Source organism: Folsomia candida, unplaced genomic scaffold (genome assembly GCF_002217175.1).
Source record: "Folsomia candida strain VU population unplaced genomic scaffold, ASM221717v1 Fcan01_Sc088, whole genome shotgun sequence".
NCBI lineage: Eukaryota > Metazoa > Arthropoda > Collembola > Entomobryomorpha > Isotomidae > Folsomia > Folsomia candida.
The window spans coordinates 15,494-29,925 of record NW_019091280.1 but is presented as its reverse complement, the minus strand read 5'-3'; the positions used below and the strand labels follow the sequence as shown (position 1 = coordinate 29,925).

The window sequence follows — 14,432 nt, the reverse complement described above, 5'->3', positions numbered from 1 at the left end:
TATCTGTAACGCTAAATAATCCACGCACCAATTTGCAACAATGACAGAAATATGAGCATCAACTCTAGTGGATTATGTTTCAGCAATTTTTTATCACAGGTTTTGTTATAAGTAAAGCAAATAATAGTCATTTAATTGAATTCTGTGTCTGTATTTTTCAAGTTCTTGTGCATATTGAGATCGACTGTTTGGCAACAATTCAGACCATCAGGTTCATAATAGCATAATATAGTCGCGACTGAGGTCTGAATATTCACTTGCAATTGATTCGAGTATTTTAAAGTCATCTGCATTTTCATTTCTGTACTTAAATTAAGCATAATCCTCCATGGTTAGCATATTAAATCTCGCCACATTAGACATCATCGTCAATTTCTTTCCTCTCCGTAGTCAAAAAGGTCAACCTTCTCTAATAAGCGTTCCGAGCATAGATGTCATAACAGAAGATCATTCCTTGATGTGGGGCTTACTCATTCCGGATCGTTGCATCGATCACGCGCTTTCCCACGAGTATCGACAGTCACCCACGAGATGGTTTGGTCATCTGACGAAGTTGGCTTAAGTGATCGAAAAAGGGGAATCTGAAGTTTCAATTACGGCATACTTTCTGGGTTAAGCAGGGCTGTCAGGGAGCAGACGGCGAGAAACGAGCTGGATACATGTTAAAAAAATATACAATTAAGATTGTACTTACACTTCCAGAAGTTTTGGTGCAACCAAAAGACCGGGACCAAATTAAAAAATATATATATTCGGAATCAATGAATGGGATGTACTATGAGTGGGTCTGTTTTTCCAAAAATATGCCTACAGATTTCTTTTGGAAATTTTTTTTGCCAACTTTACATGACTCATCAAAGGGCTTTATTTTAAATTAATATTTTGCTTGGCCTCCATTCGAAGCCGCTCTTCATTTCATTATCCGCTAAATGGGTATCCTCCACAGCGAGACAGATGTTGCTCAAGACCGTGTTCATGCTAGTTCCGAGCATGGACGCGGGCTGAAATCGTTTTTAGCCCGAGGAAACACTGTATTTCTTTTAATAATTTTGTGAAATCTTCACTGCCATGACAAGCGATCACCACTTCGTCCTGACAATTGAATAATATAATAATTTTGAACAAATAATTATACAAATTGAGAAAGCAATTTAATGACAAATTTAACTACCAGAATACTATGACTTTGCGTCGCGACTCTTTACTCCAACCAAATACATTGCGAAATCATAGTTTGAAAAATACAGCTAACCCGAACGCAGATTCCAGGATTCTGCAAAATAATTATTCAAATTATTAACACTAAGAATTACAAGATCTATAATGTCTTTCATGCTCTTCAATTACTTTGTAATCTGAACCGTTTCGATTGTTCTAGCAAGTCGTACACAAGATTCACAAAGCTGAAAATATCACTACGGCTTCCTCAATGGTGCGTTGTCGGTGGACAACATCATTGTAAAGACGTTGCCACAACGCGATATCATTATACCGACCCTATAATTAATTAAGATTACATTACATTATTTATGTTTCTTTACAATAAAAGATTGTAAATATGCTTAACCAATTTGTTGACATATTTCGAAATCTGAACTAATCATACCTTTGATTCCTTGATTTGATCAGCCAGCGAACTCATCACTCTTCACACCGCGTTGGAAATTGGTCTGTTACACGCACAAAGACGTCTGAGACATTTCGACAAGGCCCACGACCAGCTTTGCCCTCACATAGTGGGCTGGATTGGCGTGGGAGAAGGCGCAGTTCTTGAACAGATATGAGACACGGTATCTATTATCTCGGTGTACCTGATCATTCTTTCAATATGTAACAGTTTCCATTGTAGACCGCTTGTGCTGCGACAATCGCGCTGCGCTGTACCGATGGGTTGGTCGGTTCGGAGTGAAATCGAGCTACTTTATTGACAACCGTAGCCAATAATAAGTCCGCTAAAAACTGAGAAAGAATTATAAAATATATCTTCTATCTCCTTCGCAATGCAATCATGCAATTGAAGCTGTGCAAATATTGAAAATTGGTAATGAAAACCGACTGAACTTCTCGAGGAGTTTAAAGGCGTGTGTGCTCTTAATCTTTGGTTTCACTCAATGGTAGTTATTTAGAGCTAAAGATGTCTTATCTGACCAACTTAACTATAGATCAAGAGCATCAAAACCATGGCCCAATTTCCCACGAAATATATCAAGGAGGCAACACTCCAACTCCGGTCCTTTAATAAACGTCAGTGTAAATTTTGACAGAGCGAGGTTCGACTGAGTACTTATTCATAACCAGAGTGGACCTCTGCAAATACGAAGACGACACGTTTTAATTACCGAATGATTCACACTATTATGCATTATCTGGGTGATTATTTCTTTACCGTTCCGCCTGTCTCAGATGGAACTTTTCGACTAGCTCTGAAGCCATCTGGATGGCGTTGAGGCACTTATTGCACCGACTTCTGGCAAGACTTGTAAGGACTGTTTGACTAATTATTGAGAGTTCCAGAACGAACGGAGCTACATTTTTCAACAAGGTATCCGCATATCGATAACGTTTTCCAAAGTGTAGAACAGTTCGCGACGTGGTAAGATGCCGCGTAGATATTCCCTATGTCTTGAAGCAAACTCATCAACGCGATCCTTCAAGCTAAATACCACTTAAAAATTCCAAGACAATCAATCGAATCCGTTCCAAGACTTATCCGGGAATAGTTATTGCAACCTGTGAGGAAGACTTATATCAGTGATAACTCCAGTTATTGGCGTCGTCACATGATCTCCAGTCCGGCAAGAGAGGATATGGTGCATAATAATTCAAGCGCTGAGCACCAACGGGCTTGCAAAATATGGCTGGGTTCAGAGGATCCCTGCCTTTACGACAAAGGTGTCGGCGCGACGAGGGTGAGAGGGACTGTGTTGGAGGTGCGGCAGGTCCTGGGTGGCCAAAAACGTAAATGTCGGCGAAATGCCGATGGCGTGGGGTGGGGAAGGCCAATAGGCTGGACCCCATGGTATAGAGAGGAGAGAGAGAAAGAAAAATTATGTGCATACTTCGAACAAACTACGTTTTGTACAATAGAAAACACTAATCAAAGATTAGCAAAGAAGATCCGCAACAAAAATTTGCAACTTTGCAAATCGCTATGAAATATGTGCTAAACTCAAGCTAATAGGAGGATAATCACACCTTGTTTACCAATTATCTGCAATTCTACAATTTTGTTCACGTCATGATGAAAAGTCTACAAAATGTACTTACTAAATGTGCTGAACGTAGTATGAGGGCACATAGACGCCCGGCAGCTGCATCATTGGATGATGAACCAGGAGATCGTAGGAATCGGAACGGTAGCCTGCATCGGGATCCCATTGATCAAATATGGATTAATTCATGCTGCTCTGTACTACTCTATCGCATAACCGCTTATCTTCTTCTACCAAATTCCCTACACTGCGAGACAGGAGACTCTTAAACCGAAAGCGAAAATGAAAACTACAATTCCCAACTACGATTTACAGTAACATTTCAACCCCACGACTATTATGAAAATAGTTTTTTGTGACAAGGACGATTAGAATTAATGTAAAGTGGTGCTGGCTGAGAGGTGCACGTTCGTTAAAAATCGTTTTGTTTTTTGTCAACGCCAATTTGTTTGTTTTTTTTCTGCGATGTTGATAGTAGTCGATTGAGTCAAAATCGATTAATTGAACATTTTTTTTATAATTGGTGATGATTATGAGCAATAAATATTATTCAATAATAAATAATGATTAAAATAATAACAAGAATTTTTGTTATTTTAGTCTTGTAAAATAAATAAAAATTAATAAGTGTTGTTTCTTAACGGTGAGTTGATGTTGTTGTTGTTCATACAAAAAAACGAGTATGCAGATAATGCTCAACAGTTTAAAAATATTAAATTAATTAATTAAAACGTAATGAAAGCGTCGTTGGGTTTTGTTTTGTGTGTGGAATAAAATTAAATAATTAAATATTTCTATATATAAAAACAACAATTAGCCCGTTATACAAATTTGGCCGGCAGTGATGCTGATGACGATCATGATATAATGATGATGAGATACCCATATTAAATAAATAATAAAATCGGAATCGTACGTATCTATGATAAGGAAGAGTAGATAAGCAAATGCATACTTCATAATAACCCTGTTTGTAGTTTTTTCTTTTTGTCTCGATTCTGCTTCTTCCGACCAGAGAAAACCTGTCTTGTCTCACTTTCCCATCAACGAATTATGGCATAATTAGTTAATTAAAGTCTTAAAAAGTGCATAGATAGAGTGGTAATAGCAACTTATCACGTCTGATGGTTAGGTTATTTATAAATAGATCATCAATTTATATGTCCGTCCATCCGTCCGTCGGTCGGGGAGGACTTAATAAGATAAGCGAGGTCTCTGATTTCAGAAAAATACTCAAGTCTTGATTCCGTCCCCAATACACATAGAGACTTTTTCCAAGTTAAATATCCAATAATTATAATTTTAGTACTTGTCGCCTCTTCCAATAATTAATTAATTAATTAATCAACTAATTAACTAACTAACCCTTTCTTTTTCAATCAGAGTAGTTTTTTCCTACTAGAGTCTGGCAGTGACTGGCTTGGCTTGTAGGGTTTTCATTTTAAGTGCCACCCTGACTTTAAACACTCGGAAAAAGTAACAAACGACCCGAAAAGCTGAACACACCCCACAAACCTAGACTTATCCACTTACTACCTGCCTAACTAACTATGTACTTATCCAGTAAATATGTGATGATATAGCCCCTTCGATTTCTTGTATACCCTATAAAATAATGCGTTTTGTGTCTCGTCTACCTATCCACTCCAGGCCGAAGGAATTACATAAATGCGACGACGATGCTATGCCCCCTCCGAAAAAGAGGAGAGAGAGCGAGAATATGTAAAAGTAGTTACAGTTGTAAAAACATTCTTCTCCTCCTGCGCGACGACAAACTAATCACACGATAACGAACGTACGAACCAACTACGGCTACTATTTTTTTACGACTACTACATATCTACAGACACGGGAGCGATTGATGCGATGATGAGTTGACTCTCATACTCATTATCAAATTACTACCCTAATTAACAACCATAATAAATAAGGAAATCAAATTGCATTATTGTTCCTGTGTAAAACCTGAGAGGCAGCCTTGTTTCGGCACAATATCATCATAATTGTGTGTATCCCTCGTAAATAATAAAGTCACAAGTTCTACTACTCTAAATGTGTTTAGGGCAGTTTTTGTATCCTCGATTTTTGGATTAACGTCATCCCCACGTTTCTGGAGGGCGACACGTTGACATGAACACACACACGGAGAGAGGAGGACTTTAAGCTTGTATCCTTTCTATCGTCACGACGACGGAGGCAGGAAGAGGACACCGTGGTGAGGAACAAATTGTCCAGGAGGGCGTCCAGTGCCAGTCGTCGCCATCTTCGTCCCCATCCTCGTCCGAACAGAGGGATGGAGATGATGACGATGAAGACGAAACTGCTGCTGCGTTTTATTATTGTGTTTTGAAGAGACCTTTTGTTGGCTAGTGCTGCTGTTGCTGCTAATTAAACTACTACTGCTACCGAGGAGGAGGAAGAAGAAGGGGACGTTTGACGCTGCTATTTACTTCTTCGTCTGGTAGGAGTAAGAGCGACGCTTGTGTTTTGTGACCTTTTCATCGCTGTCTTCGTTTTCCTCGTCGTCGTCACCGTTGTCGAGGGAAGAGGAAGAGGAAGGGCACCACTTGCGGCGTGCTTTGTCCGTTGCGATGTGTTGGGTGGGAAGAGGGAAGGGAAGACGAGGGGAAGCTTATCTTTTGGGAGGGAGGTGAGTGGGACAGTCTTTTCGGGATGAAACTCTTTCAGGGGACCCACTCGTCGGGAATTCTGTATCCAGAGTGAATAATTGGTTAATTGATTTTTATTTAAAAATTTAAAATGTTACATGAGGTGTAATGTAATGTATGACTTACATTGAGGCTGGAAACCACTGAACGACAGTTGTGCCTCTTCCCCGGCCACTCTCCGCTTAGCAAGGACCTAAACGAAATGACCACAAATTTAAGAATGCCCATAAAGACAACGGTAATCGCTAAAATTGTGACTTACCTGTCCCCTAAAAGTGCAGTGATGCGCCGACGTCGTGTGAGAACTGATGGATGAAGCGAGACGATGTTTTATCAGCTCCATGACACGCTTATCAAAGTAGTCGACGTGTTGACCTAAAAGTTTAAATAGGATTATAATTATTAAGAGGAAATTACATTTATACATAATTCATGAAGTTGTTTTATAATTTTGCAAATTTTGTTACATGTAAATTTAAACAATCTAACAACTCTCAAACCACGAGTCACATTTCTTGCAAAGTTTTTGCAGAGTGAAAGTGAATATTGAGTTAAATTGCTTACCAAGATTGAGTCTCTGCTTCCTGCAGCGCTGCTTCTTCCTCCTCCCGACTCCCTTGAACGGGCTGTTGGCGTCGATTTTGTTGCGATTGGCGGCCGCGAGTGAGAGTGCGCCTCCACAGTTGGAGGCCATGTGACTATTGACGTGCCTCTCAAGGGCCCCTTGAACCCCGAAGGACTGTCCACAGCCGGGGAAGATACACTTGAAGGGCTTGTTGCCAGAATGGTAGAGGACGTGACGCTCCAGCCATGAGCGAGACGACGACTTCCGGTTAAACACTTTGCACCCTTCCCACAAGCAGACGAACCCCACTTCGCCCTTGCTTTGACTCCCGACATGCACCGTCTGTAAAGAAGCGTTAAATAATTTAAGTTGAGGTCACACATTACATTTTACATACATAAGGACAAATAATTCTAAATTAAACAATTGAATGCGAGTGAAATTACATAAATGAGTGTAAATTTTTACATACAAGCGACAAGTTTGACTAAAGCTTTCTATGATTTTATTCGCAAATTTTCTTTGACCTGGACAGAGCATTCTCAAAAAAACTATTATAATTGAAATATTTTGATTCTACGTAAAATTGTCACGATGCAAAATATTTAAACTACTCCAAACTGCGACTGACGTCATAATACAAAAATTAAAATACATATGAATTTGAATATTTCGGAAATAACAAGTCAAATCTCACCTGGATATGCTCCAACAAATTGTACCCCACTCTCCGCACAACAACCCCTCCACAGACACATATCGACAATCTCCCCCTTCGGCACGACTCCTCCCGGGATGAGAATACTTACTCGAAACACTGGTGTGGCCACTTTTAGCGACTCTGCCACCGAGCAGACACGTCCTCCAGGACGGCCGTGGCTTCAACGGAAGACGACGATAAGAGACGACTTCCACCCCCAATATTTTCACGTCGGGTTCATCCTCCTTCTCTGCCTCGGCCAACTTCCGCTTCGCCTTTTTCAGCGTGGAGGAAAGTTGTTGAAGTGCGGTGGGAATCGTCATGGTGAACACTTTCTTGTTGTTCCCAGGAGTGGTCGTGGTCGGCATGGTGGTCTGTTGTTTGCTACTACTCGATTTACTGGTGGGGCTTATCAGCGGTTTTGGCGTGGTATTGGTAGTGCCACTATCCAATCTCGCCTTCTTGGTGGGCACGGCCGATTTATTGAGATCTTCTTGAGTGGGGGCAACTGCCGGTTGGGGCTGAGGTGAGGAGCTGCGTTTTTGTTGAGTGTTAAAGCGTTGTTGTTGTTATTGTTGAGCTGCTGTTGTTTTGAGGCCTTTTCTTCCTGCTGGGCAGCGTGGAAGGAGAGGGCGACGGCGAGAAAGTCCTTACCGACACCACCACTGGAAATTGACCAAACAAATTATGAGTCACGGTCATACGGCATTTAGGAAATAATTGTGTCGAGATTTTAACTTTTTTAATCAATTTACTAGTCAATTTCTAGTACAAGACTCGCTCGTTTGTAATTAATTATTAATTATGTATGAATTTTCAGTTAAATTTGCGTACGTACCTAGATGGCTTAGTTGACGAGGTAGTTGTACTAGTTGAGGAGGAAGAGGGTGGCGTGGGGATGGCTTGCTTTGTTGTTGTTTGCTGTAGGAGGTATTTGGCGTGTAGACGGAGGTCGACGCTGCTTGTGGTCTGCGGCAGCAAGAACAGCAGAGACGGCGGACACGGCTGTCATGATGGACGTGGACGTCGCAAGGAAGGGGACGGGGGTTGTTTTTTCTTAAAAATGGGGACAAGGCGTGGAGGAGAGGGTGCATCGGGTGAAGAGGAGCAGTCGGAAGAGGAGGAGGATGAATCCGCAGAGGGCGAATAGGGCGCCGTGTCCCCGAAGTGGTCGAAGAAGGACTCAGCGTCGCCACACCACTGAAACCAGACAAGAAAAATATTATAAGAATTTATTCCGGGAAATGGATATGGTTTCATAAAATACAGGTCATCACACATGACCCACACCACAGTTTCGAATCGAGAATGCTATCTCGACAGTGTTTTTTCACCCAACTTTAACCCCCACGTACAAAAACACAGCATAAAAAGGAGGCCAACGCTAAGGTGCTTTATGCTTCACGTCAATCGTCACGTCCTCCTCCAAATCCGATTTTTTGATTGGCTGAACTAATTATCATCTACGACAATTAAAATTTTACCAATCAAAAATCGGATTTGGAGGAGGACGTGACGATTACGTGAAGCATAAACGCACCTTTAGCGTTGGCCTCCTTTTATGCTGTGTTTTTGTACGTGGGGGTTAAAGTTGGGTGAAAAAACACTGTCGAGATAGCATTCTCGATTCGAAACTGTGGTGTGGTCATGTGTGATGACCTGTATTTTATGAAACCAATCCATTTCCCGGAATAAATTCTTATAATATTTTTTCTTGTCTGGTTTCAGTGGTGTGGCGACGCTGAGTCCTTCTTCGACCACTTCGGGGGACACGGCGCCCTATTCGCCCTCTGCGGATTCATCCTCCTCCTCTTCCGACTGCTCCTCTTCACCCGATGCACCCTCTCCTCCACGCCTTGTCCCCATTTTTAAGAAAAACAACCCCCGTCCCTTCCTTGCGACGTCCACGTCCATCATGACAGCCGTGTCCGCCGTCTCTGCTGTTCTTGCTGCCGCAGACCACAAGCAGCGTCGACCTCCGTCTACACGCAATACCTCCTACAGCAAACAACAACAAAGCAAGCCATCCCCACGCCACCCTCTTCCTCCTCAACTAGTACAACTACCTCGTCAACTAAGCCATCTAGGTACGTACGCAAATTTAACTGAAAATTCATACATAATTAATAATTAATTACAAACGAGCGAGTCTTGTACTAGAAATTGCTAGTAAATTGATTAAAAAAGTTAAAATCTCGACACAATTATTTCCTAAATGCCGTATGACCGTGACTCATAATTTGTTTGGTCAATTTCCAGTGGTGGTGTCGGTAAGGACTTTCTCGCCGTCGCCCTCTCCTTCCACGCTGCCCAGCAGGAAGAAAAGGCCTCAAAACAACAGCAGCTCAACAATAAAACAACAACGCTTTAACACTCAACAAAAACGCAGCTCCTCACCTCAGCCCCAACCGGCAGTTGCCCCCACTCAAGAAGATCTCAATAAATCGGCCGTGCCCAAGAAGGCGAGATTGGATAGTGGCACTACCAATACCACGCCAAAACCGCTGATAAGCCCCACCAGTAAATCGAGTAGTACAAACAACAGACCACCATGCCGACCACGACCACTCCTGGGAACAACAAGAAAGTGTTCACCATGACGATTCCCACCGCACTTCAACAACTTTCCTCCAGCTGAAAAAGGCGAAGCGGAAGTTGGCCGAGGCAGAGAAGGAGGATGAACCCGACGTGAAAATATTGGGGTGGAAGTCGTCTCCTTATCGTCGTTTCCGTTGAAGCCACGGCCGTCCTGGGAGGACGTGTCTGCTCGGTGGCAGAGTCGTCTAAAAGTGGCCACGACCAGTGTTTCGAGTAGTATTCTCATCCCGGGAGGAGTCGTGCCGAAGGGGAGAATTGTCGATATGTGTCTGTGGAGGGGTTGTTGTGCGGAGGTGGGGTACAATTTGTTGGAGCATATCCAGGTGAGATTTGACTTGTTATTTCCGAAATATTCAAATTCATATGTATTTTAATTTTTGTATTATGACGTCAGTCGCAGTTTGGAGTAGTTTAAATATTTTGCATCGTGACAATTTTACGTAGAATCAAAATATTTCAATTATAATAGTTTTTTTGAGAATGCTCTGTCCAGGTCAAAGAAAATTTGCGAATAAAATCATAGAAAGCTTTAGTCAAACTTGTCGCTTGTATGTAAAAATTTACACTCATTTATGTAATTTCACTCGCATTCAATTGTTTAATTTAGAATTATTTGTCCTTATGTATGTAAAATGTAATGTGTGACCTCAACTTAAATTATTTAACGCTTCTTTACAGACGGTGCATGTCGGGAGTCAAAGCAAGGGCGAAGTGGGGTTCGTCTGCTTGTGGGAAGGGTGCAAAGTGTTTAACCGGAAGTCGTCGTCTCGCTCATGGCTGGAGCGTCACGTCCTCTACCATTCTGGCAACAAGCCCTTCAAGTGTATCTTCCCCGGCTGTGGACAGTCCTTCGGGTTCAAGGGGCCCTTGAGAGGCACGTCAATAGTCACATGGCCTCCAACTGTGGAGGCGCACTCTCACTCGCGGCCGCCAATCGCAACAAAATCGACGCCAACAGCCCGTTCAAGGGAGTCGGGAGGAGGAAGAAGCAGCGCTGCAGGAAGCAGAGACTCAATCTTGGTAAGCAATTTAACTCAATATTCACTTTCACTCTGCAAAAACTTTGCAAGAAATGTGACTCGTGGTTTGAGAGTTGTTAGATTGTTTAAATTTACATGTAACAAAATTTGCAAAATTATAAAACAACTTCATGAATTATGTATAAATGTAATTTCCTCTTAATAATTATAATCCTATTTAAACTTTTAGGTCAACACGTCGACTACTTTGATAAGCGTGTCATGGAGCTGATAAAACATCGTCTCGCTTCATCCATCAGTTTCACACGACGTCGGCGCATCACTGCACTTTTAGGGGACAGGTAAGTCACAATTTTAGCGATTACCGTTGTCTTTATGGGCATTCTTAAATTTGTGGTCATTTCGTTAGGTCCTTGCTAAGCGGAGAGTGGCCGGGAAGAGGCACAACTGCTCGTTCAGTGGTTTCCAGCCTCAATGTAAGTCATACATTACATTACACCTCATGTAACATTTTAAATTTTTAAATAAAAATCAATTAACCAATTATTCACTCTGGATACAGAATTCCCGACGAGTGGGTCCCCTGAAAGAGTTTCATCCCGAAAAGACTGTCCACTCACCTCCTCCCAAAAGATAAGCTTCCCCTCGTCTTCCCTTCCCTCTTCCCCACCCAACACATCGCAACGGACAAAGCACGCCGCAAGTGGTGCCCTTCCTCTTCCTCTTCCCTCGACAACGGTGACGACGACGAGGAAAACGAAGACAGCGATGAAAAGGTCACAAAAACCACAGCGTCGCTCTTACTCCTACCAGACGAAGAAGTAAATAGCAGCGTCAAAACGTCCCTTCTTCTTCCTCCTCCTCGGTAGCAGTAGTAGTTTAATTAGCAGCAACAGCACGCACTAGCCAACAAAAGGTCTCTTCAAAACACAATATAAAACAGCAGCAGCAGTTTCGTCTTCATCGTCATCATCTCCATCCCTCTGTTCGGACGAGGATGGGGACGAAGATGGCGACGACTGGCACTGGACGCCCTCCTGGACAATTTGTTCCTCACCACGGTGTCCTCTTCCTCGCCTCCGTCGTCGTGACGATAGAAAGGATACAACTTAAAGTCCTCCTCTCTCCGTGTGTGTGTTCATGTCAACGTGTCGCCCTCCAGAAACGTGGGGATGACGTTAATCCAAAAATCGAGGATACAAAAACTGCCCTAAACACATTTAGATAGTAGAACTGTGACTTTATTATTTACGAGGGATACACACAATTATGATGATATTGTGCCAGAACAAGGCTGCCTCTCAGGTTTTACACAGGAACAATAATGCAATTTGATTTCCTTATTTATTATGGTTGTTAATTAGGGTAGTAATTTGATAATGAGTATGAGAGTCAACTCATCATCGCATCAATCGCTCCCGTGTCTGTAGATATGTAGTAGTCGTACAAAAATAGTAGCCGTAGTTGGTTCGTACGTTCGTTATCGTGTGATTAGTTTGTCGTCGCGCAGGAGGAGAAGAATGTTTTACAACTGTAACTACTTTACATATTCTCGCTCTCTCTCCTCTTTTTCGGAGGGGGCATAGCATCGTCGTCGCATTTATGTAATTCCTTCGGCCTGGAGTGGATAGGTAGACGAGACACAAAACGCATTATTTTATAGGGTATACAAGAAATCGAAGGGGCTATCATCATCACATATTTACTGGATAAGTACATAGTTAGTTAGGCAGGTAGTAAGTGGATAAGTCTAGGTTTGTGGGGTGTGTTCAGCTTTTCGGGTCGTTTGTTACTTTTTCCGAGTGTTTAAAGTCAGGGTGCACTTAAAATGAAAACCCTACAAGCCAAGCCAGTCACTGCCAGACTCTAGTAGGAAAAAACTACTCTGATTGAAAAAGAAAGGGTTAGTTAGTTAATTAGTTGATTAATTAATTAATTAATTATTGGAAGAGGCGACAAGTACTAAAATTATAATTATTGGATATTTAACTTGGAAAAAGTCTCTATGTGTATTGGGGACGGAATCAAGACTTGAGTATTTTCTGAAATCAGAGACCTCGCTTATCTTATTAAGTCCTCCCCGACCGACGGACGGATGGACGGACATATAAATTGATGATCTATTTATAAATAACCTAACCATCAGACGTGATAAGTTGCTATTACCACTCTATCTATGCACTTTTTAAGACTTTAATTAACTAATTATGCCATAATTCGTTGATGGAAAGTGAGACAAGACAGGTTTTCTCTGGTCGGAAGAAGCAGAATCGAGACAAAAAGAAAAAACTACAAACAGGGTTATTATGAAGTATGCATTTGCTTATCTACTCTTCCTTATCATAGATACGTACGATTCCGATTTTATTATTTATTTAATATGGTATCTCATCATCATTATATCATGATCGTCATCAGCATCACTGCCGGCCAAATTTGTATAACGGGCTAATTGTTGTTTTATATATAGAAATATTTAATTATTTAATTTTATTCCACACACAAAACAAAACCCAACGACGCTTTCATTACGTTTTAATTAATTAATTTAATATTTTTAAACTGTTGAGCATTATCTGCATACTCGTTTTTTTGTATGAACAACAACAACATCAACTCACCGTTAAGAACAACACTTATTAATTTTATTTATTTTACAAGACTAAAATAACAAAAATTCTTGTTATTATTTTAATCATTATTTATTATTGAATAATATTTATTGCTCATAATCATCACCATCATTATAAAAAAAATGTTCAATTAATCGATTTTGACTCAATCGACTACTATCAACATCGCAGAAAAAAAACAAACAAATTGGCGTTGACAAAAAACAAAACGATTTTAACGAACGTGCAGATCCAATCTAAATGTGTTCAATCATGAGCTCTTATTAATCTTAGAGAAACTTTTACCTTATACATTTTACTTTTAAAAAATGGGGAAGATAAATTCTTGTCTGTTTTAAAAATTCTTTCAAGTCTTGTGTATGTACGTAGTACTTTTTTAGTTGGTTGATGATGATAATTCTCAGATCCTCGAGGAGTCGTTTACATTTTTATACGAAAAAATAAACCACTAAATTATTAAACTCCTTTAACTGAATGAAACCCTTAAATTACAAACGAGCAATTATTTATTACTTGTTATAATTTATGTACGTGATAAAAAAAAATGTCCGAAAAAACAATTCCGATTCAATCCAAAAATGAAGAACAAGAAGACTAGAAAAATCTCGCGAAGAAAAAAACCCAGAATGAAAAATAACAATAACAAAACGTATGCAATTACTTGGTAACAAAACTAATTAAGAAATTAGAGGATAAAGAAATTTTTTAGCTTTATTAAGAAAAATCAATCGGTATTAAATACATATTTATTATTCGAGGCGAATTAATTATACGGAGAGAAAAACCAACCTAAAATCATGAAGTTTTGGGTGTTAAATAAATTTTTAAAATTTAACAGACAAAATTCATGAAACTAATTAATTAGTCGCTCCCTTGCTGAATGACCCCTGAAGAAAACCGCATTTTTAACGCGTATTTGTTACATCTTTTAAATAATGATTGATGACAGTAATTTATTAATGGTTGTTACTTGTAAATTGTGTGTTCTCTGGTGGTGGTAAGTTTTGTAGTGCTTTATAAAATTAGGAGCGGAAAGAAAGGTCAGAGATCATCATTATCATCGTCATCATCATCG

General features: G+C 40.5%; 2 protein-coding genes across 2 annotated transcripts; one reads left to right on the top strand and one right to left on the bottom strand.

Moving 5' to 3' along the window:
* Positions 1-3,266: 3,266 nt before the first annotated feature.
* On the bottom strand, positions 3,267-7,167 carry LOC110862930. Its single transcript, XM_035845974.1, has 5 exons — positions 7,144-7,167; positions 6,446-6,788; positions 6,144-6,256; positions 6,008-6,074; positions 3,267-3,361 (listed from the first exon to the last, which is right to left on the bottom strand). Exons 2-5 carry the CDS (start codon positions 6,573-6,575, stop codon positions 3,267-3,269), a joined length of 405 nt encoding a protein of 134 aa, XP_035701867.1. The 5' UTR covers positions 6,576-6,788; positions 7,144-7,167.
* A 3,435-nt stretch (positions 7,168-10,602) lies between these two features.
* Positions 10,603-11,361, top strand: LOC118433740. Its single transcript, XM_035845973.1, has 4 exons — positions 10,603-10,764; positions 10,954-11,065; positions 11,134-11,200; positions 11,287-11,361. Exons 1-4 carry the CDS (start codon positions 10,635-10,637, stop codon positions 11,359-11,361), a joined length of 384 nt encoding a protein of 127 aa, XP_035701866.1. The 5' UTR covers positions 10,603-10,634.
* The last annotated feature ends 3,071 nt before the right edge of the window (positions 11,362-14,432 follow it).